Source organism: Anas acuta, chromosome 5 (assembly GCF_963932015.1).
Source record: "Anas acuta chromosome 5, bAnaAcu1.1, whole genome shotgun sequence".
NCBI lineage: Eukaryota > Metazoa > Chordata > Aves > Anseriformes > Anatidae > Anas > Anas acuta.
Window position 1 is genome coordinate 30875756 of NC_088983.1, and position 26532 is coordinate 30902287.

At 38.1% G+C, this 26532-nt stretch overlaps 1 protein-coding gene across 3 annotated transcripts; it reads left to right on the forward strand.

Moving 5' to 3' along the window:
- Nucleotides 1–1994: 1994 nt before the first annotated feature.
- On the forward strand, nucleotides 1995–26172 carry BUB1B (BUB1 mitotic checkpoint serine/threonine kinase B). Of its 3 annotated transcripts, none has more exons than XM_068683632.1 (24): nucleotides 1995–2147; nucleotides 2574–2736; nucleotides 4068–4127; nucleotides 4398–4542; nucleotides 5414–5610; nucleotides 5713–5891; nucleotides 6007–6206; nucleotides 7727–7821; nucleotides 9241–9464; nucleotides 9752–9867; nucleotides 11295–11392; nucleotides 11669–11721; nucleotides 12190–12315; nucleotides 12517–12601; nucleotides 12970–13072; nucleotides 14514–14800; nucleotides 15696–15886; nucleotides 17989–18132; nucleotides 18308–18420; nucleotides 18697–18858; nucleotides 19545–19687; nucleotides 21224–21395; nucleotides 21760–21866; nucleotides 25632–26172. In XM_068683632.1, exons 2-24 carry the CDS (start codon nucleotides 2594–2596, stop codon nucleotides 25822–25824), a joined length of 3336 nt encoding a protein of 1111 aa, XP_068539733.1. In that variant the 5' UTR covers nucleotides 1995–2147; nucleotides 2574–2593; the 3' UTR covers nucleotides 25825–26172. The 3 variants fall into 3 exon arrangements, with proteins under 3 accessions (XP_068539733.1, XP_068539731.1, XP_068539732.1); XM_068683630.1 differs by having other exon boundaries at nucleotides 2133–2232; XM_068683631.1 differs by having other exon boundaries at nucleotides 2134–2232; nucleotides 12193–12315.
- Nucleotides 26173–26532: the final 360 nt, after the last annotated feature.

Sequence of the window (26532 nt, forward strand, 5' to 3'; positions counted from 1 at the left end):
CAGCAAACAAACAAAAATAGGTATCCAAAAATTAATTTCTACAAGCCCAGATTCTGTCTCTGTTTAGGACTGAATGATGTCACAAATTTGAAATGGATTTGGAACTAACATTAAAACTGAGGCTGCAGAAATTACCTGTGAAGAACAGAGACCCTGTAGTAATGCTGTGATACAAATTGTGTTTAGGAAGGTACAGTCCCATCATTTGCTCCAAAAAAAGGAATGACTGAAAAGGAGGTGGTGTTTACAGCTATGAGGGCAGAGGCTGAATCAGAGTGAAATCAAGCACAAAGATCTGGGGGAGGTTTTTTATTCTTCTATCAAAATTGCCTCTTCTCTCCATATGTTCAAGAAGTATACCTCCTAAAGCCTCCTCACAGCCAAAGAAAAGCCTTTTTCCTTTGTCTGTGGCTCAACACAGCCAAATTTTACAGTATAACATCAGGAGCTAGCAGTGTGCTCAGGTGGTGAAGAGCACTATCATCCTGGTTTGTATCAGAACTAGTGTGGCCAGCAGGGTGAGGGAAGTGATTGTCCCCCTGTACTCAGCTCTGGTGAGTCCACACCTTGAAAACTGTGTTCAGTTTTGAGCCCCTCGCTACAAGAAGAACATTGAGGTGCTGGAGCATGTCCAAAGAGGGACAAAAAACTGGCAAAGGGTCTAGAGAACAAATCCTATGAGGAGCTGCTGAGGGAGCCCAGGTTGCTTAGCTTGGAGAAAAGAAGGCTCAGAGGAGGTCTTAGTGTACTTTATAGTGACTGAAGTGATGAATCTCTTGTACCTTCTCTCCAAGAGCTGCTCAAGTTTTTTTGTGTGTGTGTGTGTTTTTTTTTTTTTCTTTCCAAACCTTACCTTTTCTTCTTCAAACAACTTAGATAAAGTAGTCTGTTCTCAAATTTGGAAACTGGTTACTCTAACATGGGTTTCTCTGAAATTCTATGAGATGAAAGTCTTGGAAGGCACCTGTAATGCATCAGACAAAAGAGAGAAAAAGTAGTTTCACTCTCAGAAATATCTAAGCATTAAATGAGGTTTCCTAGTTCCCTGAAACTACTGGCTTTTATTAAGATCTCAGTTGTCACTTAAAGGGAGGTAAACATTTAGCCTGAATTCATTTTTGTGTCTTTTTAGTCATTTTTAGTACCTAAAGAAGGCCTATGAGAAAGCAGGAGAGGGACTCAGGGGCTTTGGGCAACCTTGTCTAGTGGAAGGTGACTATGCCCATGGCAGACGGGTTGGAACTGGATGATCTTTAAGGTCCCTTCCAACCCAAGCCATTCTATCATTCTATGATTCTATGATTCTATGATTTTGGTTAGTCTGCAGGAACACGAGAACAGCTTGAAATTATTGTGGGGAGCTGTAAAGTACTTCAGCCGTCTTATTACGTGGCTAACTCTTAGGACATTCCTATACCATGTAAATAAGGGCTGACCACGAAAATGAGATCTCTCACTCCATGTCATTCTCTGGCACTGGAAGCAGTATAGCAGTATTATTGCAGTATTATTGCAGCCTGTTGGGTTAATTGTTTCTGCCTTGCAATGCTTTAGGAGAAAAAGCAATTAAAGGGCTGAGCATCACATTGGCACAGCAACGCTGCTTCTACAGCCTGAGCAGGTGCCTCTGTGCAGTCTTTTGTTCTGACAGGTTACATGGAGCCAGCCTGGGAAGCTCAAAACCCTGCATTGTGTTTGTGAGAGACACCAGAAAAGTAAGTTTTATTTTGACAACAAAGCCCATCGAATGGCTGGTTGCATGCCGAAAGGAATTATTTCCCATTTTTATGGTAGAGAATTGAGCAAATTCAGTAAGGCCAGACAGATCAGCAACAGATCTGAGCAAAGGAAGTGCCAGGAATACGCGGGAGCTGGAAAAGGAGGGCGCAGGACTGCTCCCTGTGGTGGCAGCTGCCTTTCAGGTGAGGTTAATTATGGAGTTTTTAATTAGAGAATTAATCAGCTCTTTTTCCTGGAAGTCTTGTGAACTACAACTCCCATGAGGCACCGGCGCGGCTCAGGGCGTTAACCAATCAGACGGGGCGCGGCGAGCGGGGCGGCCAATGGGAGAGGAGGCTGGCGGCGGTTGGAGGTTTGAATTTGAAGGGGGCCGGGGCCGGTGCGGACGTTGCGGCGTGGTGCTGGAGGTGCGTCGCGATCGTCCCTCAGGGCTCGGCCGCTGCCGTGAGGGAGCCTCTGGCGCGGCTCCTCGGGGGCTGCCCCCAGCCGGAGGTCGCTGCCCGCCGGCCGCAGGGAGGGTGGTGGTGTTGGGAGGGCGAGGGGAGCACGGGGCGGGATGGAGGTGGGAGCGGAGGCGCCTTGCTCTCAGTGTTTTCCCCCCTGAGATCACCTGGCTGGGGTTCTTGATCGTAGAGGGGGGCTTAGCTCTGGTGTCGTGTGATTGCTGTGACGGGGAATGAAGTGCTGAATGTCTGAAGCGTGAGGTCTGGGCGATATGTGTAAGGCTGTGCTGAGCGTGTGCTGGATAGGCTGCTGAAAGCCAGATCTGTCAGGTTTTAGGGTACTATCCTACCTAATGTATCGAAATCTTACTGTTTTTGCTCTCAATGCAGAATTTAAAGGAGAGGCTGTCATGTCGCAAGACTGCAACGATGAGTGGGAGCTGAGCAAAGAGAATGTGCAGCCCCTCAAGCAGGGCCGGGTCATGTCCACCTTGCAGGAAGCACTGGCTCAGCAGGAGGCTTCCACTCACACTGCTGTTCAGCTCAAAAAACAGTGAGCAAGATTTTAGACACCTAGTTTTCTCTTATCTTCCTGCCTTCTTGTCAATGTTTCTACACCTTCTTATGTGTACCAGTGTTTTAAAAGTATAGAAAAACAGAAGATTAGAGAGAGATTTGTGCTAGTGCTGTGCTACAGGTACTTAGGGCTTAGGTACTTGTGGATGCTGCACAGCACAGATGGTTATTTTTAGGTTTGCAATGGAGTATTGTCCTGGTTTCAGCTAGGACAGAGTTAATTTTCCTCCCAGTAGCTGCTCGGGTGCGATGTTTTGGATTTAGCATGAGAAGAATGTTGATAACGCACTGATGTTTTAGTTGTTGCAGTGTAATGCTTACACAAAGCTAAGGGCTTCTCACCTTCTTGCTCTGTCCTGCTGGCGGGCAGTCTGGGAGGGGACAGACCCAGGACAGCTGACCTAAACTGTCCAAAGGGTTATTCCATACCATCTGACATGCTAAGCAATATATAGGGGTGGCTAGAGCTGGGATGGGGGAGCCGACTGCTCAGGGATAGGCTGCGCATTGGTCAGCAGGTGGTGAGCAATTGCATTGTGCATCACTACCCTGAACAAGGGACTGCCTGGGGAGTTCTACAGGGCAAAGTCAGAGCCACTACTTAGCACAAGCCAATGTTTTTATCTGACTCACACTAAGTGGCTTTCTTTCTTGACTTTTATTTTGCTGCCTGAGAGCAAAGCCATTGTGTTGTAGGAATGGAATGATGCATGGGAGTTGAACAACAAGGCAAGATAGCGACTATCAGTGTGGCCCTTTAGATGTCTTCACTGTGCTCTGTGGTGTGGTTCTGTAGTTGTCTGATCATTGTCACTTTCCATTGTCTTCTGTAATCCAACCCCAATTATATACTTTAATATATTTAGGTAAAAGATGTTTCATGTGAAAATTAGATTTTTAATATCTCTAATAACTTTTCATAAGAGAACAAGTGTTCTATTGGTCTCTCATATGGGTTTTAGGGTAGTAGTTGTTCTTGGAAGTATACTTCATAAAGGTTGTTTCAATGTATTTCTGTTCTTTTTAAATAAATGTTTCCTTATGCATTCCTTGTGAAAAAGAGTGCAAAAGGGATGTTTATTTTAGCTTCTCCAGGTCTCAGTAAAAGATCAAGTCTAAATATATAAAACCCACCTTACTTCATGTACATTTTTTTTTTTTTAAAAAAAAGGTATGAGTGAGAGTGAAGGTCTTACTTTACGGAGTAGAAAACATGCAATTTATTGGATGGTTTTATATACATATATATATATATACACACACACATATATATATATATAATAATTATAATTATTATTATTTTTCTAGAGAGTTTGAATCAGAGATCCGATTTTATTCTGGTGATGATCCATTGGATGTCTGGGACCGGTAAGCTTCTTTCTACTCCAGAAGAAATAATAAAATCATTAGATCTGTGTCACTGAAATGTTAGATATTCTTGTAAGAGCTTAGAAAAATATTATTCTAATTTAATAATAAATTAATTAAAAAAAATTAGTTGGAGCTTCTTATTAATAATCTGTAGCATCTGTTTCAATACTGTACTTAATGTTTATTCAACTTTTGTTATGTTCTGTTGAAACAGAAGCTGTGTATGTAATGCAGAACTGACTTCTTATGAATATATTCCATTTCTAGCTACATCAAGTGGACAGAGCAAACCTTCCCCCAGGGTGGAAAGGAAAGCAATCTCTCAGCAGTATTGGAAAGGGCAGTGAGAGCGCTCAATGAAGAGAAGAGATACTACAAAGATCCTCGCTATCTTAATCTCTGGCTCAAGTTTGTGAGTATTTTTAGAAAATCCATTGGAGGATAGTTTTTCTTGTATTTGTCCTGTCATTTGCTGTGTTAACCTGATTTCTCTTAGTAACTGAGTCAAAAAGCATGTTGTACAACAAGTGCAATATTAGAAATTTTATCTGCAAACATATTACTTATTCTAGAATTCCTATTTCACCTTCTGAATACAATCTTCAGATGTTTTTCATGATCATTCAGTTTGGACAGTGGTATACACCATATATTTTGTTTTGGAAAATCTAGTTGGAATGAGTGAAGCTTGATTCTTTATGTATATTGGGAGAACATAAAAATGATTTAAAGATACATTTTAGGTGTAATATCTGTCCTACCACTCATTAACTTGCAAGTGTTTTGTATCCATATCCTATGTTTAAGAAAAACTTGAATATGTTCTGGTCTTGGTTTGTCTCTGCTTTGCTATAATTTTTGTTGTTGCTATTCTTGTCATCTTAGTGGGACTTTCTCCAAGTCTAGCTTCCTCAACTGATTTACCAGTCCCTGGACCAATAATAAATCATCCTTTATGTAAAGATGAAGAAACTATTCTCTGGAGTATTAAAATGACATTTCAGTCAATGAACTAGCTAAAAAACTTGAATTTGATACTCTAAACATGTAAACTAGACTTATGGGGCTGCTAATATTGACAAATACATACAAGAAGTCAGAGGTATTCCTCCTTCTCCTGTTGAGTTTCTTTTTTTTGTGCACCGTGACATGATACAATCATATGTTCTGGCCTAACAGCTGCTTCTGTAGGACTTCTATTGAGATAAATGTGTTGCAGGGGACATCAAAAAGCAGACGTTGACTGGGAATCCTTTATAATTACTGAAATACTTTTGTTTCAGGGAAATTGCTGTAATGAGCCCTTGGATCTATACAGTTACCTGCATAGCCAGGAAATTGGTACAACATTGGCACTACTCTATATCACGTGGGCAGAAGAACTCGAGGCTAGAGGAAGCTTTAAGAAAGCTGATTTAATATTCCAGGAAGGCCTTAACCGCAAGGCTGAGCCTTTGGACAAACTTCAGTCACATCACAGGTAAGTTTCTAGTTAAGAGAAGAGCTTAGGACAGTTTTATGGGCTCTAGTGGATATCTGGTACAGTGAAGTTTTTGCTGACTTCTCTGATATTTTTTCTCAGGCAGTTTCAGACCCGTGTTTCTCGGCAGACACTACTGGGGCTTGAGGAAGATACTGATGAAAGAGACACCAGTCTTCTGGGAACTGAAGAACCTCAGAGAAGCTCACTGGCAGATCTAAAAGGCAGGGGAAAGAAAAAAGTGAGAGCTCCAATTAGTCGTGTAGGAGATGCGCTGAAAGGTACAGTCAATTGCTAGAGTCACATGTTAATGGAAAATTTATACCCTTTCAATGTGGAATTTTCATTTGAGTACAGTAGGCTAAAGGTTAATTTGCATAAATCTCTTACTTACAGCCATGAACCAAAACAGAAGTCTCCAGACTCTAACTTCTCAGCAGCTTTCAAAGAATCCAGGTTTTGCTGTGTTTGATGAAAATTCAGCTTTGGCTTCTGGACCTGAAATTCCTGTACTTACGCCACAGTCATGGGCAGCACCTCCAGTTCCAAGGGCCAAGGAGAATGAACAAAGTGCAGGACCTTGGAATTCTGGAAGGGTAAGCAGTCTCAAAGTAGACTGGCAAAAAAAAGAGAGGAAAGTATGTAAGTCAGTCTTTTGATAACTGAGACAAAGGTCATGTTCTTTTTCGCTTTCCTGGGATTTGTTTCTATAGATAGCAACCAAACTTTCTAGTTTCTTCCTGAAGACTCTCTGTCCCTGTGTAACCTAGTCAGGTTTAACAAGCTGATCTTGCTAAAATAATTTCTAAAATCTTTATTTCCGAAGCCAAATTTATATTGCTAACCAGAAAAATAGGTAGTTTTGCTGCCCTCCAAAGACATGCCAGGCTAAGAATATGAGGTAAAACTAGATTCTGCAAAGAAAGGGATAGAAGCCAGACACTAGTTATTTCTATAGAAAACTGAGCAAAAGTTCTATTGATATAGAATGGTTTGGACTGGAAGAGACCTTAAAGGCCATCTGGTTCCAGCCCCCCTGCCGTGGGCAGGGTCACCTTCCACTAGACCAGGTTGCCTAGAGCACCAACCCAGCTGATCTTGAACACCTACAGGGATGGGGCATCCACAAATTCTTTCCATTTTCTACCTAGCCTGTATTTGTGCTCGGGATTGCCCTGGCCCAGGAGCAGGACCTTGCAGTTGGCCTTCTTGAACCTCAAGAGGTTTGCACAGGCCCACCTCTCAGGCTTGTCCGGGCCTCTCTAGAGGAGACCACATAACACCTACCCAAACATCATACAATACGTACATGCAGGAAGAACTCATTGCCTAGCATATGAAAATAAGGCATGTACAGCAGCATTCTGCAAGTCTGCTTGGAGTGTTAGTGATGAAAACAGAACAGTCAAGATCAAAAGAACTGGAGAACTGTACCAATTAAATATTAATCCTAACAATATAAAGAAGCTTGCCAGCAGAAGGTTTGTTCCAGTAGTGTAAACTAATTGGAAACCAGTTTGAAATATCCCTACTACATAAAACTTTCTTCTTGGGAATCCAGGAGAATTTCAAGTAGGTAGATGACAGCAGAATGATATCAGACTTGATGTCATCTGTATCTGGCTCCAAAAGCAGTTAAGGGATTTCTGTGGTGCAGGAATGGTCCTTGAGAAGAAAATGGAGAAGTCTTGGAGGTTCTTAGTGGGCAGCAGAAACAATAGTATTATATGATTGAGACAATCTTGGCTGAAAAATGTCTATAGTGTTTCTGGAAAACAAATGAGGAGAAAACGGAACACCCTGCTAGACCAGTGTTCCGTCAGAATAATAAAGAACATAAATCCTGACGAGGACATGCAGGAGTTGTCTTGCTTTTTTTAGGTGCCAGTGCCCAACTGACTGGTCTGTAATTATCTGCGTATCAGAAGGGAGGTAGTCTTTTTAAATTTATGTCTTTTAAATTTATGTTAAGTATCAAGTTTAATTCTTAGTAACGAAACTACCAAATATCCCACACTGGAGGAAGGGGAGGGTGGGAAGGAGATTCAGTTATCAGAAGAAAAGAGAAGCTAACAATGAGTCTTTAGGCTGCTAACATTGACTCTTCCTTCTTCAGCGTCCTCACAGCAGTGCAAATTCTGGCATTGAAATGCCCTGTCCGATGACCAGTTTCACCCCGTATGTGGAAGAATCGTCTCAGCAGCAAGTCATGTGAGTCTTCAGTTTGAAATGAGACCTGCATCTGAAACTATCAAAGCTGATTTGTAATATTCTGACTTAGCCAGGTAATTGAGCTTCTAGATCTAAGTAAATCTTAAAATCTGTCAGTCTGGAAGCTCTTAGTATTTCAGCTTGATGGCAGAGGCTTCAGTGGAGGATGCATAAGGGTATGGGAAATATTTGGGTGTGCTCATTTTGGGGGAGCCTGTATCACATTTATACATGTTAAATGCTGGCTTGACTCAGCATATTGAAACAAAACCACAGTTACCTCTCTTAGGATGCTACTTGCTATGAAAACAGCCCCAAATTGACAGAGGCTCACTGCTGTTTTCCCCTTATCTTCCTCTGTGCTCAACCTATCCAGAGTTTTATACTGAAACAAGCTGTCAGTTTCCATGACAACAGTGTTGCATAGGTTATGGAGGAGTATGCAATTTTGCCTGAAATAACCTTCCTGCTTGTACAGCACTCACTGTTTTGTTACAGCAGAGGAAAATGTGGTATTTTGCAAAGCTGCTTAACTTTCTTTTTCTGCTGGCTGATGATCACTATAGAAAGCATGATTTCTCCCTAAGAGAAAGGTGGAAAAGAATGTATGATGTTACAGGCTGCTTCTTTGGTTTTAAATTACGTGTAATCAAAGAATTCTGAAAAGTGTTTGGCAGCATAGATCTTTCTTATGGGCTTTGTATGTTGCATGTGGACTGCAAAGTAGCTCTGACCAAGGACATACCATGATTTAAGAATGCTAAATAAATAAAAACTGTTTTAGCTGTAAGACTTTCTCCTGGAAAACAGTGATGGTATTAAAATTAGATTTGACATGCTGCTCTCTTGGCTTCTTTCACTGCACAGGTATATTAGTTTTTGTAATAGGGAATTTCTTTCTGTCACTTAGTATGCAGAATATTTTCCTTGAGCAAACTACCTGCTTATTGTGTCTTAAATCTTTTTTATCCCCTGAATCTAAAATGCCAAGCTCAACCTAGCCAAAGAACTTTTATTTTTAAGTTCTTCTGTTGTTTTTGTTGTTCTGTTTTGTTGTTTTTTTTTTTTTTGTCAGGTAAAATCTGTTTTGTAGGATGAGTGGGGACTTGTCATCGGTATGGTCACACAGACTGATGGAACTAAAGTAAAAACAGATCGCACTTCAGAATGCACAACAATTCAGAGTATCATAAGAACTTTATAAGCTCTTGACTTGGTCTTATCAACACTTTTTTCTGACTTGATATTCTTCCTTTTTATGTACTATCATTCCATTTTTCTTGTTTGTCAATGCAACAGAATGTCTATAGACTTATTCTTCAGCTGGTTTCTGAAATTTGCTGTTTTCTTGCCTATAATCTCTTTACAGTGTTTTGGTGAAGTGCATATGATCCAAGTAATAAGTGCTTGTGTTTTCAGGACTCCCTGCAAGATTGATCCGAGCATAAACAGTGTTTTAAGTGCTCGCAAGCCTCAGAAGGAGGAGGATCCACTATGGCGGGTGCAAAATCAACGTCTGGATTCTCAAGAAAAAGAGATGGTGATGTACTGTAAAGACAAAGTTTATGCAGGAGTGGAAGAGTTCTCATTGGAAGAGATTCGAGCTGAAGTCTACAGAAAGAAAGCAAAAAAGAAAGCTGAAGGTATGCTTCAGAATAGGATGACATAAGTCCTTCTGAGATAAAATCATAAAATCAGACTTCTTGTCAGTATAAAGAAACCTCTATTATTGCAGCTGCTTTTTTCTACTGGATTGATTACTTAACTGGTCTGAAGTACAAAGAAAGCAACATAGGTGAAAGCTTAGTGTGTAACACAGGAAATGGGGAAAGACCACCAGAGGTTTTAGTCCCTTTAAAAAGAATTCAGGCTTGATAATGGATCATGTGTGAAATACATACTGTGCCATGTAAGCTTTTTTCTTCCTTAGAGGAGTTTCAGGCCATAATGCAGAAGAAGGAAGAAATACAAAGGAAAATTGAGGCTCTGGAGAAGAAATTAAAAGAGAAAAAAGGTGACAAGCAGCAGCAACAATCATGTGAACAGGTATTGTCCTCGTTTACCTGAACTTCTACAAATAGCTACTATTTACAAGTACTATTAAGAGTACAATATATTATATTTGACTTTCTTTATTTTTTTTTTTGAAAGGGTACTTCAGTCTGTTGTATTGTGTGCATTAAGTGTCACCCAGTAAAAGAAAGTTCAGGAATATTTCTTAAATGTCCTTCCAGTATAAGGGTGTAATCAAAGACTTCAAGTCCTGTAGTCTAACTTAATTTTACAAGTATTGCTGCTATGTAAAATCTGACAAGATGCCTTATGCTCAGGTATAATGAGCTTTCTTCTTTCCTTTTTTTTTTTTTTTAAAAAAAAAAGTCATACTAAATGCTTGAGACTGAATTGCTCTTTCAGGCCATTCACATGCAGTTTCCTTTTATATAGAGAAGTTGTAGTGCAAAAGAAGACAGAAGAAACTGGAACTAGGGAAAAGAGTGAAAAGGTGGCAAAGTGTTGTGTTAAACACTGTAGGCAGCACAGCCACTTTCTCACTCCCCACAGTGGGAGAAAGATTCACAAGGTTAAAACTGGGGAAAACTTGTGAGTTGAGATACAAACAAATTAATAGGCAAAAGCAAAATAAGGAGTTCACTACTTCCCACCAGAAGATGGGAAGTACTACCTAATTTCACAGATCCAAAATATAGCACCATAGAATCAGCTATGACTAAAATTAATTCTACCCAGCTAGAATCAGTACACAAGCCATATCTGAGGTTTGTCTCCACATCTTATAGATAGTATCCTCTATCATGTGTTAATTTTTTCTATATGCAGAGCAGTCTTGATCAGAGTATCTTTGAAGCAAGTATAGTTTGTTCTCTTGGTAGTGTTTATTTATAGTTGTGTTCTTGTTTTTAATCAAAAAAATATATCATCCAACCTGTTATGTTTGCAGAAGTACCTAAACCCCAGTTTTCCTACAGGTTGTAGGTAACAAGTAAAAGTTAATTACTTTAAAGCTTTTCCTTTTCTCTGCTATATCCATTGGGCTAATAGAGTATTTTATTTTATCTTAATGCTCCCAACACCTCCAGTACCCCCAGTCCTCATTTCCAGAACAAAGATGTAAAGATAAATTTTTTTAAATGATGAAATGCAAAGTGGTCTGAATTTGATGTAAACTATGTTAAAAAACAAACATCTTTAAAAGTTGCAGTGTATTTAAAAATTCCTATGAAAATTACAGAGTTGCAAAGAGTAAAATCTATACACTTTAACTGGACTAAACATAAGAATGGAGTCTCTCTATCATGCAACTAATTAAGTACAATAAAAATGTACAAAGACCATCATTAATGCATCAGAGTTCTCATGACCCACATGGGATTATACTATACTGCTCCTGGAATCTTGTTGTATGGTTTGTGATTCCATACCTGTAGAACCAAAATATGTCTTTGTTCCTACAGCCAACAGAGATAACAAAGCCTCTTCCATCTCTGGGACAAGAAGAACTTACTTTTTCGAGTGCAACAGAACTTGGGGTGAGAGAGCCTCGCTTGGAAAGGTAATAAAGGATTTTCTTTTCCAGCAATGAGAACCTGTGGGTACAATTACTTAAACAGCATTCCACATTATTTATGTTTTAACAGAAAGAGTGGCGGTAACCCTAGGCATCAGCCTGTAACCAAAATTTGAACAGAAATTGTGTGAAGATAAACTTCTGTTTGAGAATAATTTTATTTTTTTTATGGATAGCATAGGTCAACTTGGCTTGCCCTTTTTATGAAGTTTACTTATGTTTTGTGAGTGTATAAAATATGAGCTTGTATCTTGTTTACAGTGAATACCAGCCCTCAGAAGATATTAAGCTGCACAAACCATCTTGTTCTGAAGGTAAGGATTTAAATTTTTTAGCAGTAATGAGAAAGCTGCATTGATGGAAAGTGTTCTCTTACATGAATAGCAGAACTGCAACAAGCTTAAAAAAAAAAAAGCCTATATGGAATAGAGGAATGAAAATGAGAAAGTGTCCAGCACGTTTAAGTATATTAAACAAGAGACTGAGCACCTGAGTTTCTGAGAACTTTCATCATTTCAAGAGTCTTTCAGGAAGAAGATAATTTTTCTTTTAACAGCTGAAGATTTTCTTCTGCTTTTATACTCTTCTGCAGATTCGAGTAAGACTGCATACCTAAAACTCATGTTAAGATTGATAATGTCTTAAGTCATTTCCTTTTTTCCTCTGATGATTTGGTAGAAGGATATAATTATAAGTTACATTTTCAGTTTTGTTGGTATGGATATGTGCTATGTGCTGAAGGAAACTTACTTTTGAATGTAATTGACTACTGTTGCTGTTAGCAGAGGTTATCCAGTCTCTTGATGTATGCCCAGATACACGAGGAGGAAGTGTGTTTTTATCCTCTGAAGATGAACAGGAGGAGCAGAGGGATAAGGCCAGCCTTGGGAAAAGAGAAAAATTTGAAGGTGTGTTCTAGAAAACAAGTTGATTAATGTGGTAAAAGTGTGGTTGTTTAACATGACAAACTAAAGCTTGTTTTCTTAAGTTTTTGTCAACTCTAACTTCCTGTCAGGACTAGTATTTTTAAGTATTAGATGTTGTAAGTAGCATTTGATATATTGTAGAAAAACTGTTGATATAATAGAGCCTCTTGTTTTCCTCTTTAGATGTAGTTTTCCTTCCATCAACATATCCGTCTATGCCTTTCTCCATATTTGACGAATCATCTACTTCAGCAAACCAGAATATAAGGTAGAATTACTCAAGGCCTAGATTTTAGAGGGAGAAGGGAAAAACAATTTCAAACTACCTTATCAGCTGAATTAGTCTCCTCCTTGAACAGATGTGGGTTTTTATATTTGTATTTTTTTTTCCCTTTCATTATTCTGCTTGGGATGTCCATGATGACAAGAAATCATGCTGTTGTTCCTCAAGCTTAGAGCTGTTCAGGGTGTTATATAAGCTTTTTCTTTTTCAGGAGAGTAGTTACAATCTGTTGGTAGTTCTGTAGTAGAAAGTGGTAGATTGAAATGTTCAGTGGATTAAACTCTTGAGAGGAAGTTGTTGAAGACTGGAAGCTACTCTAAAAAATATTTAATGACATTTAACTCTTATCTTAGTTGTTCTACAGATAATACAAAGAAAAGTGCCCGGTGCCCTCTCGCTGTTCGTAAACCTTCAGAATCTGCCACTGCGAAGGAAAACATACCACCAGAAGCCTGTGTAAGGAAACAATTTAAAGGAAACAATTTCCTGTCAAGGAGAAATCAAAAAAGAATGTCCTACTGTTGAACTGAGTGAGACTGGCTGAACTGACATGAGATCTAAGCTTCTGTCTGGCATGCCAATACTTGAATTGCGTGATGTTTATAGAATCAGTTCATATTTCACTGGAATTAACGTTTTTATTAGGCTTTAACCTGACTAATACGGAGATAATGGTAGAGAGTCTTCCAGATTGTAAGCAATGGATTAGTGGTCAGGATTCTTCACTCAAAAATTTGAAAAAGCTTGTGTGATTGAGCACAACTCTTAAGCACTGCATCCTGTTCCATCCACTTTACTGCCATGCATCCAAACATCTCAGCTCCTGTTACCTAAAGAGCCGCATATGAGACTCCTCTAAATCTCTGCACTGGCTTCCTAAGCTATCTTGATCTGATGTCTGCATGAGAGTCTTGCAGATACTTGTAAAGCTTTCAGTAGAGGTGTTAGCTGTTGTCTCAAAGGATTTAGTTACTGCATGCTGCAGTAGACCTTTAGGCTGGTGCTTTAAAGAGTTAGAGGACTTTATTCTGAGCTGAGAAGGATTTTTTGTACAGCTACAATATGAAATAGGGTTAAATAATTCATGGTAATCATCATACTGAGTTTGGTTCCAGAGTCAGTCTGGATATCTGTAGAGTGCAGCTTTTACTTCAATGCTTAACGCTGTCACCTATGTGACTCCTTTAAATCTCTGCACTCATTTCCTAAGGTGTCTTGATGCCGTGCCCGTATGTAGGAGTCCTGACCAATCAACACTTGAATAATGCAATTATAACTGAACTGAGAGAGGTACTTCTAGGGCGTTAGATACCAAGTAGTCTTTGGCAATGCCTGACAGCTCTGCAACACTCTAGAAGGTAAACAATGATAGACTTTTCTGAGGGGAGAAAAATGCAATTATGTTACGGTTAGGGTTCAGTTACTCAATTGGAATGAGAGATGTAAGTGGAATATGCAGAGTCTGGATGTCAGAGCCAAGTTGGAAGGTGGTGGGGTGGAAGCAATGGAAGGAAGAAGTGTTCTTCATACTGATTAGGTAATGGATACCTGTGAGACTGGAATGACTAAAAGAGTCACATGAAGTATAACAGGGTTGAAGACAGAACACTATTATGGGAGATAAGCATTCCAGTTTAAAAATTCAGTGACTAAATTTTATTGTTATACTTGCAGATAAACTTAAGTAATTTTCAATTACTTTTTAAAATATGACATACTTATTAATTGCTTGTATGACATGTTATATATACTTCTAGGAAGCTATGTTTGAAGCACATCTTGGCAGAACTTTTGAATCCCCTAACAGGAAAAAGGGGAGAGAGTAGAAGATAGTGTCAAATAGCTTTTCAGTTAAAAATAAGTCATCCTTTTCATTGTCTTTTTCTACCTGTTCCAGGATGAGCTGAATGGAATTGAGCCTTTGTCTGAAGATGCAATTGTGACAGGCTCCTACAAGAACAAAACCCTTTGTGCCAACCCAGAAGACACATGTGACTTTGTTAGGGCTGCCCATCTTGCCTCAACTCCCTTTCACGGGGTGTTAGCTCAGAGAATCCCAGATCCTGCTTATTCACAGAGTGTTCTGAAGGAAGACTGTCCAGAATCGAAGAGTGCACCTCCGAATCAAAACACACCAGTTTGTGAGGGGACATACAAAGAAGTTCTTTCAGTAAATAAACTGAGGTAATTAACAGCACTGCATCTTAAGCCCCTTTTCGTGTCTCTTTGGTTGTGCCTTTACTATTGTTTCTGAAGAAACAATTTTCTGAAGAGATCAGAGTATAATGAATGCTTTCTCTAGGTCAGGATCCGTTTTGCCTTAAGCAGATATAAGAAGTAATAGCAAGCTCAATCATCTCTTCATATTTGTTGCAAGACTTCATGCTTTTTCTACCAATTAATTTGTAAAGAAATTCATAAGCATATTCTGACTTTGTAGCAGGAGAATAAATGCAGAATCAGTTTTTTATTTGTTTCTGTAGTCACTTCAGTATATAAAATAGATCTGATGATTATAGCTTAGACTTTTACAGAGGAGAAAAGCTGGAGAGAAGGAATAAAAAACTGCTGTTTCTTACCACTGTAAAGAAAAAAGCATCTACTGTATAGCATTTACTTAATTCAGAACCGAGTTTGATTTGCTAGCTGTTAATGTGTAAACATGTATAACAACCTGAAGGTGTGTGTTTAGTAAGTTCCCTAGGAAGACATGCTGATTATAGTTAAGAAGGAAAATCAAGAGTGATTTTTCTTTCCCCTACCCCTCTTCACTGCTTTAAAAGCATTGTTGGTCTGAATTTTGGTGCAGCTACCAGAATGAGGTAGTAATAAATGTTTGTTATTTTCTTCCACTGTAGCAGTTCTATATAAGAAGTCAGCTGTAGATTAAGATTCTGATTGTGAACTCATTGAAAGTAAAATGTTGTTTCAACACAGTTGTACACTTTCCAGAAAGGATAGGGATGGCTTTTTTTTTTTTTTTTTTTTACAAAAACAGTCTAGGAGCACACGGTATCCTTTCACTGGTCATACCCTGCATTTTCTGAAAGTCTGAATAGATGATGTCTTTTATTCACAGTCCAATCATGGAAGCAAGCCTGGAAGATACTCGTTCATCAGGTTCTTCTGTCTCCTCGGGATCTTCTCTTTCTTCTGTTACACAAATATCCACAATTAAATACCTGCACATCCCTGAGAAACTGGAACTTGCTCAGACTTTGCCTGCTGAAACAATTACTGATTCTGGAGGTATCAGTGAAAACATTACTGGTTAGTACTAAATTGAATTTCACTTTCAACAAATAACTTGCATCTGCTGTAGTTACTCTGTAGTGCTTCTGCGTATCTTATGTTTTACTCTATTTTCTGTGTATTTCCCACTACACTGTCTTGTGACTGAACTTGTCATTTTTCTGTACTATATAGTGCTACCACTCGAGGTATGTAGTATAGGGTGCTTATCAGTGTCCAGAAGACAAATATTTAATGTAATGGACAGTTTCTTTAAGGTGATAGAGAAGTTTTTTTTAAGGTATTATTGCAAAGAATGTGTGAGTTGAGGTTAAATGCAGAAATGAAAAACTCTGTCTGGATGGTAGGGAGAATACTTAAGACAGCTTTGTTTTGACTTTTCCTTCTATCATCATGCTGTTCTCTTCATAGGCCAGTAGTTGCCACATTGAAAAAGGCCAATGAATTTGAAGTTTAAATTTGAAACAAATATGAAATTTTCTCTACACTCTAAATTTTCTGTAAACATTAGTGTGTCTTTGCAGTATTTTATTCTCATTGAAGTAAAACAAAACCAATACTTTCATAGTTAATTTATTACTTCTAGACAAAGACCTTTGTTTCTCTGTTATAGATCATTGTTACAATTAATACAGAAATGGTCACCACCTTCAAAACCTGGCTAGTACCATTAAGTTTGTATTGAACAAGTTTTCAAGGTGTTTAACCTCTTTTGCCTCCTTTGATTTCGGTTTATGACATTTTAATCAGACGTGTGTATCTGAAAATTCTCAGTGTGTCTACTTTAGGGAACAATATGCTGTTGTGTAGCTCTAGACTACATTATTTAAGAAGTCTGTTGTACCGCTCATGTTTCCTGATGAAGCATGATCAGGAACTCAAGAACTGGAATCAAAGTAAAGTTAGGAGAAAATTATGAGAAGAGTGCTGCAAACATAGCTGGCACTTCAACTAGATCCTACGCTTCTTCATATTTGCTACTCTTTGGAGAAGGATGCAAGATCTTTACTTATTTTCAGAAAGAGAAGGCATTTGTTCAGTTGCTCTAATGGTCCTTTTTTCTCTTATTACTTTTTCTTCCTTCCTTTCTGCACATCTCCCTTGAAGTGCAGTTATCAACCTGGATGTAGTAATAAGTAATACTTAATGCTGCATAGCAGGAAAAAGTACTTCAGGCATTTGACAGTTTATTACTCATAAATTTCACAGAACTATGAAATTTGTAGTGATAGAATAGAACATGTGTTTAGCCTATAAAGTACAGTATTTCCTGGATCTGCTTCCATGGACTTACTTGTACTAAATACAATGCTGTTAAATAAGTACAATAGTAGATAATAACACTTTCTTACTTCTGTGCTGTGAAAGACTATAATTAGTAATGGGTGACACCATTTTAGTGTTTGGGAAAGGAAGTTGGCAGAAGCCTTCTAGTTCTGATGTGTTTTACTTGGCCTGATATTGGAGACCAATACTTTTCAGGCTACCTTGGTTTGGGATAGATGATCTCATCCACTGACTGGTGTCTTCTGTTATGCAGAAAAGCAACTGAGACATACATATAACTTTCTTGTACGTTTTCATGAGGTGAAATCCATTAAATCCTCACTGTAGAGAACAGCAGAGTTGGAGTCCAATCTATTCTTTCCTAAATAAAAACCCTGTTGTATTCAGAGAAGTTAATTTCAATTAAGCCCATCGCTTCAAAAACCACAAACTGATCACTTACTCCAGATATAGTTTTTAAAACAGGAAAGCTAATTCACAAAATAATGGTTTTGGATTCTGCTGTTGCTGAGCAGATAGATGAACATCATCTAATTCAGAGTTTTGTCTCTCATGAAAGGCACGTCTTACAATACACTACAGTAGTGTCATGAATCTCATGAGATGCGCTCCCTTTTGAAACTGCCTTTTATAGAGTTATGTTCATAGAACAAGAAACTATTGGGAAGAGACTAATGGACTTGCTGAAAGGTGATGCAGTGAATCTGTATGCAGATGGAAAGCTAAATTAAAGGCTTCCAATATCTAAGTTACTTTCTTTTTGACAGATACAATCGTTTCAGAGACTCAACACCTATATTGAGCTCATCTGTTTCTATTACTTGTCTTCCTAGGTGATGTAACTCCGCTCTTGTGGAGTGCTGAACAGCATAAAAAGCTTTTAGATCCCATGCCAGAATCTTTGACTGCCTCTCCAGACTTTCATTTGGAGACTGGCTCTATGCCTGTCATGGAGTTTGAGAAAGACATTAAGCTAGGTAGGTATTCTGGACACCCTGGGGAGCACAAGGGATCTACTGATGTTCTAATTGGTTTGAAATATACTCCATATTCATGCATACCAGTTTTATGTGGTGTAGAGGGGGAATAACATGAACAGTCTTGGATGCACATTTGCTGTGACAGCTCATGAAATGTAAACTTTCATAACAGGAGATGAGACTTACTCTATCAAATGGGAATATTGGACCAATGAAGAACACAAGATGTTTTTTGTGACTCTAGCTAACTTTGCCCAGTTGGATGCAAAGGGATTTGTAACAAAGGTAACATAAATGATGTTTTAACATTTTGCAGTTCATGTATAAAGTTCCTATGAGATATAACTTACGTTGTAAGTGACCTTGGCCATGACTTCTGGAATTCCATGCATGAAGTTTGCTATTCCATGTCCTTTTTCAAATTGCTGATATATATTCAAATTTTGTGACTGCGGCAAATGTTCCTTGCTAAACTGGGAATTAAAAAAGATGAGAAGAATGCGAAGATGAGCAATTTTTGCTTTATTCCAAAAATAAATGTTCTTATGTATTCTCTTGTAGGTGTATTCTCAGCCTGTGCCTTGGGACTTTTATATCACACTTCAATTACGGGAGCGTTTGAATACTGACTTTGACCAAAGCTTCAGTGAAAACTGCAGCTGTTTCTTATACCAGGATGGCTGTGTGATTCTGCACAGGGATGTAAATCGCTTTACGCTTGCGGTCAGTACAGATAACCAAAGTACAATTGCAAAAGACATGAACTCTTCCATAGGTACTTAATAGTGAGTTTTGGTTATTGCTGAAGATAGCTTCACATGTTTATTCTTGCAATCTAAATCCTCTTCTTTGTTTTATCTACATACAAATTAAGGCCATCTGTTACAGCCTTAGTTAAAGCTGGTTTCTCATTTATAGATCATGTGTTTCTCTGAAACAAACCCATTTTTTTAAACTTTATTCATGAGTGATAAACAACCTGAGCCCAGAACCACACGTTATTTCACAATAAGGCTTTCATCTAAAACTCTACATTGTTTAACTTGGCATCTTTCAATGAGTTCTGTCTGCCATAGAAAGGTCATAGCGCTCAATGACTTGTTGAAGGATTTACATTTAAAATAAAGTCTGGTAAGTGCATTTTGGGTTGTTGCGTATAAATTAAGTAGGGTATAAATCAAATAGTCATTTCAGTCTTAAGTTCAATTTTTCCTCCTGTTTTTGTCCATTTCTTAATAATGGTTATTTTAATTCTGGCTGGATGTTCATGGGAAAAACCTGATTACACTAAATTTAGGGTAGGACTGTTACCTTTATACAGTTAAGTGTGTGTGTGTGGGGGGGGAAGGTGAGCTATAAATATTTCACTTAATCTGTTGTACAGATGCATGTTTATTCCTTGTTTTCAGGATCTTATTCGTGGCTGCAAGTCTATCGCAAAGGAATTTATCCTGCTGGTTGTTCATGATCTCCTGAGCGTGGTTGAGAAGCTCCACAAAGCAGAAATTGTCCATGGAGATCTGAGGCCAGAGGTGCTCTTTCTGGGAGACAGGTTAGTTTCTTTGTATGGATCTGAGAGGATATGTAATACTTGATTTCAGCTATAACTCTTTGTAATTTATCCCTTTTAGTTAGGAAACTGATGTAACAGTTCAGGTTTTTTAGGCTGCAAAATTCTGAACAGTGGAAACACACTTTTGGAGTCAACCTTATGCCCATGTGCCCTCCCCCATAAGTAATATATAGTGATGCTGTAGAATGTATACGATACTAAATGTTTTTGCTGTTGTCCCTGTTTCCAAATTTCTCCTTTTCCAAAATTCTGGACAATTAACTGGATACTGGTGAATAACTTGTCTTTGGTCTTGCATATCGGGAAAACACAAAATGAGAAAACAAAGGACAGATAGAACTGGAATACCCATAGAACTGGAATACCCAGGCACTCTTAAATGGGTTGCTTAACTTCCACTGTAATCCAGCTTGGAACTTAATGTATGCATAGATCTAGTTTTCTGCTTTAAACTTATTCCTATATTAAGTTTAAAATGTCACATATCCCTTGGAGTATGATCTATGAATGGAGTGTGGGAAGGTAGTAACTTAAAGAATATCTAATGATTCAAATATAATTACATTAGAATAAATTCACTGAAGCAGTTCTTAGTCATTGCTGATAAATTAAAAATAGCTATTGACTTTAAAGTAACTTTCAACCTACAGGCATCTAACACGGTAATGTCTAAACTTGTTTGTGCAACCCTATTGGGGGGAAAAAAAGGGGAAGGCACTTCCAATATATGTATACTTGTTTATAAGTTATTAGTATGTTAGTAGTACGTGTACATGTTCTTCACGCACCCCCAATGAATTGTCTTGCACACTTTCTGGGGTGTGTGCACCCCATTTTGCAAATCACTGATCAAGCAGTGGTGTGATGGATTTGGCTATCTGCTGGTACGTTTATTATGATTTCTCTGTGGAAAATGCAAACCTAATCTTAGCTGCCAAAAAGTAAGGATGATGATAGATTTTGGTGTCATAGAAAAAAAACTATCCTAGGACAGGTGTATAATGTAAATGCAGTCAAAATCATGAAGTATGCTTACAGCATGCAAATACTAAAAAAAAAAAAAGTGAGAAGTGTGATCTGTTTATATTGTTGACTTGGCAGCTGTCATCTATACAAGTACTCCCTTCTACCATTTAGGTTTGTCCTCACTGGTGTGTGGACTAGGGAAGGTTTAATGAAGTATGATTCTTAATTCTTTCTTTTATTTTGATATCTTGAAAGAGAGGGAGAAGTACTAGACATTATGTTGTTTTCCTGTTCCTCCAACTCAGTTTCAGATAACTGATTAATATCAAAACAATGTCTTTAGTGTTTCTTATTGCTATTCTGGAGATACAGGTGTCATCTGTAAGCTTCAAGCTTCCAGCTGGTTCCCCTTTCAGGGGAAGACCTTTCAGTAGTAGTTCTTAAGCTAGCCATCAGAGGGGAGCATTGATGTAGCTAAGACTTGCTTCTTGAGTTTGTTTTTTTTTATGTGTTGATCTGCTTTATGCTTCATTTGTTTTCTCTACTCAGTATCTGTGACCTACTTGGTTATGATAAGGTGACAGGAGCTCTGAAGGTAGTGGATTTCTCTCACAGTGTGGATTTGAGATTGCAGTCTCAAGTAAGCTTGCCCAATAATTTTCCTATATCTCAGACTCCTCATGGACAACAGCTTCTGGCAAAAAGTTCCATTCCTTATCAGGTAAGTCTGTTTGGCAGGTTACCTTAGTTTCTGTTTCCTTTTCAAAATCTTGGTTTAAGTTGTATTTTATAGAATCTGTGGAAAACACTGAGAATTTCTCATCTGCTTTACATCTTTGGCATTAACTGAAGGGGTTAGCAGCATTGTTCTGGAATTGCTGGGTGCCTGTGACTACTGTATGTATTTAGGAGTGTAAAGGAAGACTAGAATTCTATTTTGAAGTTGTTTTGCTTAGTATCTCCTGAAGATCCTGATGCAAAGACCAATACAGACTTAAATATGTAAAAGCACCAACATTAGAGATCTGTGGTGAACTGTAGAAATCAACAGAAATTGAACTTTCTAATGTTTGTTATGACTGCAGGTAGACTTGGTTGGCATTGCAGATATAGTCCATTTGATGCTGTTTGGTGATCACATCCAGGTCTGTCAAGAGAATTCCATCTGGAAAATCAGCCAAAACATATCAGAGTAAGTCCTTTTTCAGAGGAGGCTACTGGGAAGTAACAAATTTCTTCCAATTTCCTTCACTTTCTTTAGTCCTTCATTTCTAGTGTTACTATTTTCAAAGCTTATAACCCAGCTCTTTGTGCTGTAGCTGTCAAAAGCATATGATCTGTGGGGGCCTGATTTTTGAAACTACTAGTCTTAGTACCAGTACTGCTAGACTTACTACTGGTACCCTTAGAGTTATGTAGGAGACAGTTTTAAGCTGAATACATGCCATACAGTCTAGTTACAATATGATCGATTTTTGTTTTTTTTGTTATTTTTGGTTTTGCTTTCCTTTCAGACCAGTCTGAAAGTCTTAGTCTCTCATTTGACTTTGTAGTCAAAGCTTGGAGATGTTTATAAGTGGGTGAGTGGTAAGAAAATTCCATGAGCTTTTGCTTTAGAAGTGGTGATTACTTGGATTTTCTGCTTTTTGATTCCAGGATCTATTGAAGGGTTACTGAGACACTGACACTAGGGTTCTGTCTGTAACAGTTACGAAAGCAGTATAATTTTAAATTATTTTTCTTCTTTTGCGTTGATAATTTTAAGCTGCACAGGCAACTGCTCCTTTGGAAGTTGGTATTTGTTCTAAGTTATTAATTTATAGGGTTCCCATTTAGACACATGTTAGGGCTGGGGCTATAATACTATTCTGCCTTCATCTACACGTTTGTTCTTAAACTAAAAGTTCGTTCATTTCATTAGTTGTATCCTATGGAATTTTTCTGCCTTAGCATTTCATAAGGATTTTCTAGAGCTCTCCTGCTCATAGCAGAAGTTGGTTGACGGCTATTTGCATTCAGGGTCATGGTATATTAGCTATACCTGATGTGTAGATGTACTTCTGTAACTATTGCTTTAAGAAAACATACTACAGATTTGGGATTTGTCCAGTTCCCTAGCAACCTGCATTACTTATAAATCTTTGTGTTCAACTATTAGAAAAAAAAAACATCTTAAGCTGGGTTATAGGGAGAGGGAAGAATTCTCCTCTCCTCTTATTCTGCATATATATATTTTTTTTAACATTGTTATAGAATTATACCAGTAGTTATGCAGCTACAGCAGGCTTCTGCTGGGTACTGACTATATACTTCATATTGTACCCAGTTGCTTCTTTTTTTTTCCTTTCTTAAGAGGATCAACTTACAGGACTAGATGAGAAGAACAAAATCACCAAGAGCAATTCACCTCTGAGGAGATGAATATCAATTATATATAGGTTGGCAGTAAATATGTATTTTATATCACTTTAGTTTCAGAAATACTGGAACATTCCTCCTTCTAACCTCTCCCCATCAGCTAAATCATTGATGGAAACTGACTTTGTCTTTCTACTGACAGATATTCTGATACTTCGTATCTTTAAGTAAAGCTGACCTGTTCTGAAAAATAGGACTCCTGTATATTCATTTCTATCAGCACGTAATCCATTTTTTGCAGTATTTTTGGGGATAGTGGGATACATTTCTGAGAAGTTTTGCTTTTTAATTTTTATTCATTTTTATTCTACAAGAGATGAAATTGAGCTACAACAGATGAAACCAATCAAGGTCTGAGCTGAGGAAGGGTGTTAGGGACCTCATCAGGATGTGGGTATGAGAAAAATAACAGTAACTTTGGATAACTGGACCAGGAGTATTTGAGTATCAGTTATAGAAAGTCTGAGTTTGGAAGGATAGGACTGACCATTATGGGGAGTTTGGAGAGAAGGAGTCAGTTGGAAAGGTATTTGGGTCAAAACTGCGGCCATTGGATTGAAGGAAGGGCTCAAAGTAGAGGGAGACTTGGGTAGAAGAGCATTTATCACAGAACTGTGTGGAGTTAAAGGAGACTTAAGGAAGAAGGTGAAGTCTGGGCATGTGTTTTGTATTGCTGAACCCAGGCTGTAATGACTCTTTTCACACTTGGGTACATTGGTTTATGTCTTTTCTCTGGAGTTGTAAATACAAATAGCTTATTTTCAGTCCTGTTTATTATTTTGCTGCTGAAAATGTGGTTGTGCCTATCATTCTTCTTTACTAATTTTTTCAATATTAAGAATTCCAATAAAGGCGTAACTAAAACACCTATACAAACATGTTATCCTTAAGTGTTCTACCAACAGTGTAAATGGTGTACTTCATTATGTAGGAATCAGGAATCTGCACTGATTTTTTTTTTTTTGCTTGGCAAAGTTCTGCATTCACACTTAAAATCTTTTGGTGTGTCTGGTTCTTACTAACAGCTAATGATCCTTCCTCCAGTCAATTTGAAGCTCTCAATAAGTTCTCAAGTAATCTTTGACAAGCTGGTTTACTGCTGCAGGGAGCCTTCATCCACCAGAAGGGTCTGCCCAATTAAAGTACTCCCCATTTTGATGGATATTACTTAATCTTGTTCTCTATCCTTGCAAGTTGAGAATTGCAAGGCAAAGCACAAAAGTGGCCTTAGAGACCCAGTGGCACTCAATGCTGCCTTAAAAGCCGACAGAATGAATGCAAAGCAATTCAGTTGAACAGTATGGTGAAGACTTCTGGAAAGACAGAATGTGAATTTTGATCGAGTTTCTATTTTGATTTTTGAGCCTTACTATAAGGTTGAATTTAATCTTTTTTTTTTTTGGTAGGGAATTTTAGCATGTTACTGATGGAAACTGTTCAGTTCCAGAAGTATTTATTTTTTTAGTTTTTCTATTTTCACCATGTTATTTTAGGAAACTTCATCTGTGCAGGCTGATAAGGGCTATCATACAGAAAATGTGTTTAAAATTTTAGGACTATTTTTGTCACTCATTAACTCCTTAGACATACTTACCAACATGTAACATCCTCTGCTTTTCCCCCTTACTTGCTGTGAAGGAAGTGGTCTCATGTCTTTTTTTTTTTTATTGGGTTCTGTATGGCTTCATTATCTTAGAAAATGTAAGAGTTATTACTGTAATAGTACAGGTCAGATTCTCTCTGAGACGAGACTAAGACTGCTGCTGTTTTTTGAGTCACTTACATAAAGCAGAGGTAGATAATTTGTTCAAAAGCCAGCATAACTCCTGGCTTAAAGGGGAAAAGTACTTCAGTAATCAGAAACAGCACAGTCTATGGTCTTCAGTGCAAGACTGAAGAACAAAATATTAGCTCTGATACTAGTTTTCATAGACTTCAATGAGTCACCCTTTTCATGTTGTGTGGGTATATCTGTGACATCTGTGAGATGGTATTTATTACTATTAATTTTCTTTGAAATGCTCTCTGTATGGGAACTCTGACAGATGGAAGGTAGAGGTTAAAAAAAACTCCAAAGAGTTCAAAAACTGGCTGTAAACCACCCATTTTTTTTTATTTTTTCTTGGAACTTTCCTTTAATATCGAATAGGAAACTTAGCCTGTAAATGGGAGTTTAAGAGTTATATCCACCCCTTATTCATGAAAAAGGAATCTGTCAACTTTGGTGCAAAAAATCCTCTTGCTAACTCATTTAGAAGTGCTGTCTCTCTGTGGGTGGTAATAGTGGTCAAGTACACTAGAAGAGTTAGCATTGCTTTTGATAGAACTGTGAAACAGCATGTTTAGATATGAAGAAGCCTGCTGGAGAAAGAGCCCTACACATAAACCAAACAACATTCCTAGTTTTCCTTTATATATGGATGAAAATGTTGTTATTGGTCTTCCCAAAGCATATAGTGCTGAATATTGTGAATAAGTGGAAATATTGACAAACATATTATGTGTGCCTACTGTCTCACTGAAAATTACTCTGTTTTAGGACTGATGGTGGTGATTTCTGGCATAAACTTTTTGAGCGATTTTTGAATGCAGATGGTAAGTCCACAGTGCCTCTGCTGAGGGAGTTGAGAGAGGAACTAAGTGACAAGTTTGACAGCGGTTTCCAGAAACATCTTTATGAATTCTTAGCAGCAGCACTGGGAGACATCATCGTCTTGGACAACTTTATCTGATTTCATAGAGAACAAATCTTAAGTTCCCGTCTATAATACACATAACTTATTTTTTTCAAATGTAAGCATGAGCAGCAGTTGTAGGCATTTCTATGGGACTTGCTAAATAATGTTGCATCAGTGCATAGCTATCCTGAAACTGTTAGGTGAACTAGTCTGTGTCTGAGAAGTTTGTCAGAGAAAACAAGCTGTTGTAACTGCCCACTCCCCTTTCTATGTAGCTTCTCAGAAATGAATTTAATATCTAGTTCACCCTGTAGTCTTTGAAGTGTCTTTGCCCTACATTTAGTTGTTCTATAGTACTGCTTCTAATCACTGTTTCATCAATAAAGTTGTTTTTTGATTGTATCTTGGTTGTATTAAACATTACTGTCAGATGGTTTCAAAACACTTGATTTATTATCCATACTGAAGTGCTTCTGCCTGACTGAGAATTGCCTTTGACTGCAAGATACGAAAGCACCTCATTTGGTCGCAGCTTTCATAACCACACAGGACTTCCTGGGCACTTAATACATGTACAACTTGAATGTTCCTATTTGGAATATGTTGTCATGGATGATTGTTGTAGGAGAAGTAGGAGTCACAAGTGAAAAAGATGCATATTTGTTTTTGTTTCTTAAAGCAAGGGCTAGAGTTACTGTCTGGAATAAACACCTTTCAGAAATCCCTTTGAAGATTCTACTTGCTATATGTGAAGTATTTCCA

Bases quoted from the DNA above. Each gene is read 5' to 3' on its own strand.
- BUB1B (XM_068683632.1), top strand. From the start codon at position 2,594: ATGTCGCAAGACTGCAACGATGAGTGGGAGCTGAGCAAAGAGAATGTG. The intron at 6,207-7,726 runs GTAAGCAGTCTC...TTCCTTCTTCAG, and splicing joins GACCTTGGAATTCTGGAAGG to CGTCCTCACAGCAGTGCAAA. The intron at 9,868-11,294 runs GTATTGTCCTCG...TTGTTCCTACAG, and splicing joins AGCAACAATCATGTGAACAG to CCAACAGAGATAACAAAGCC.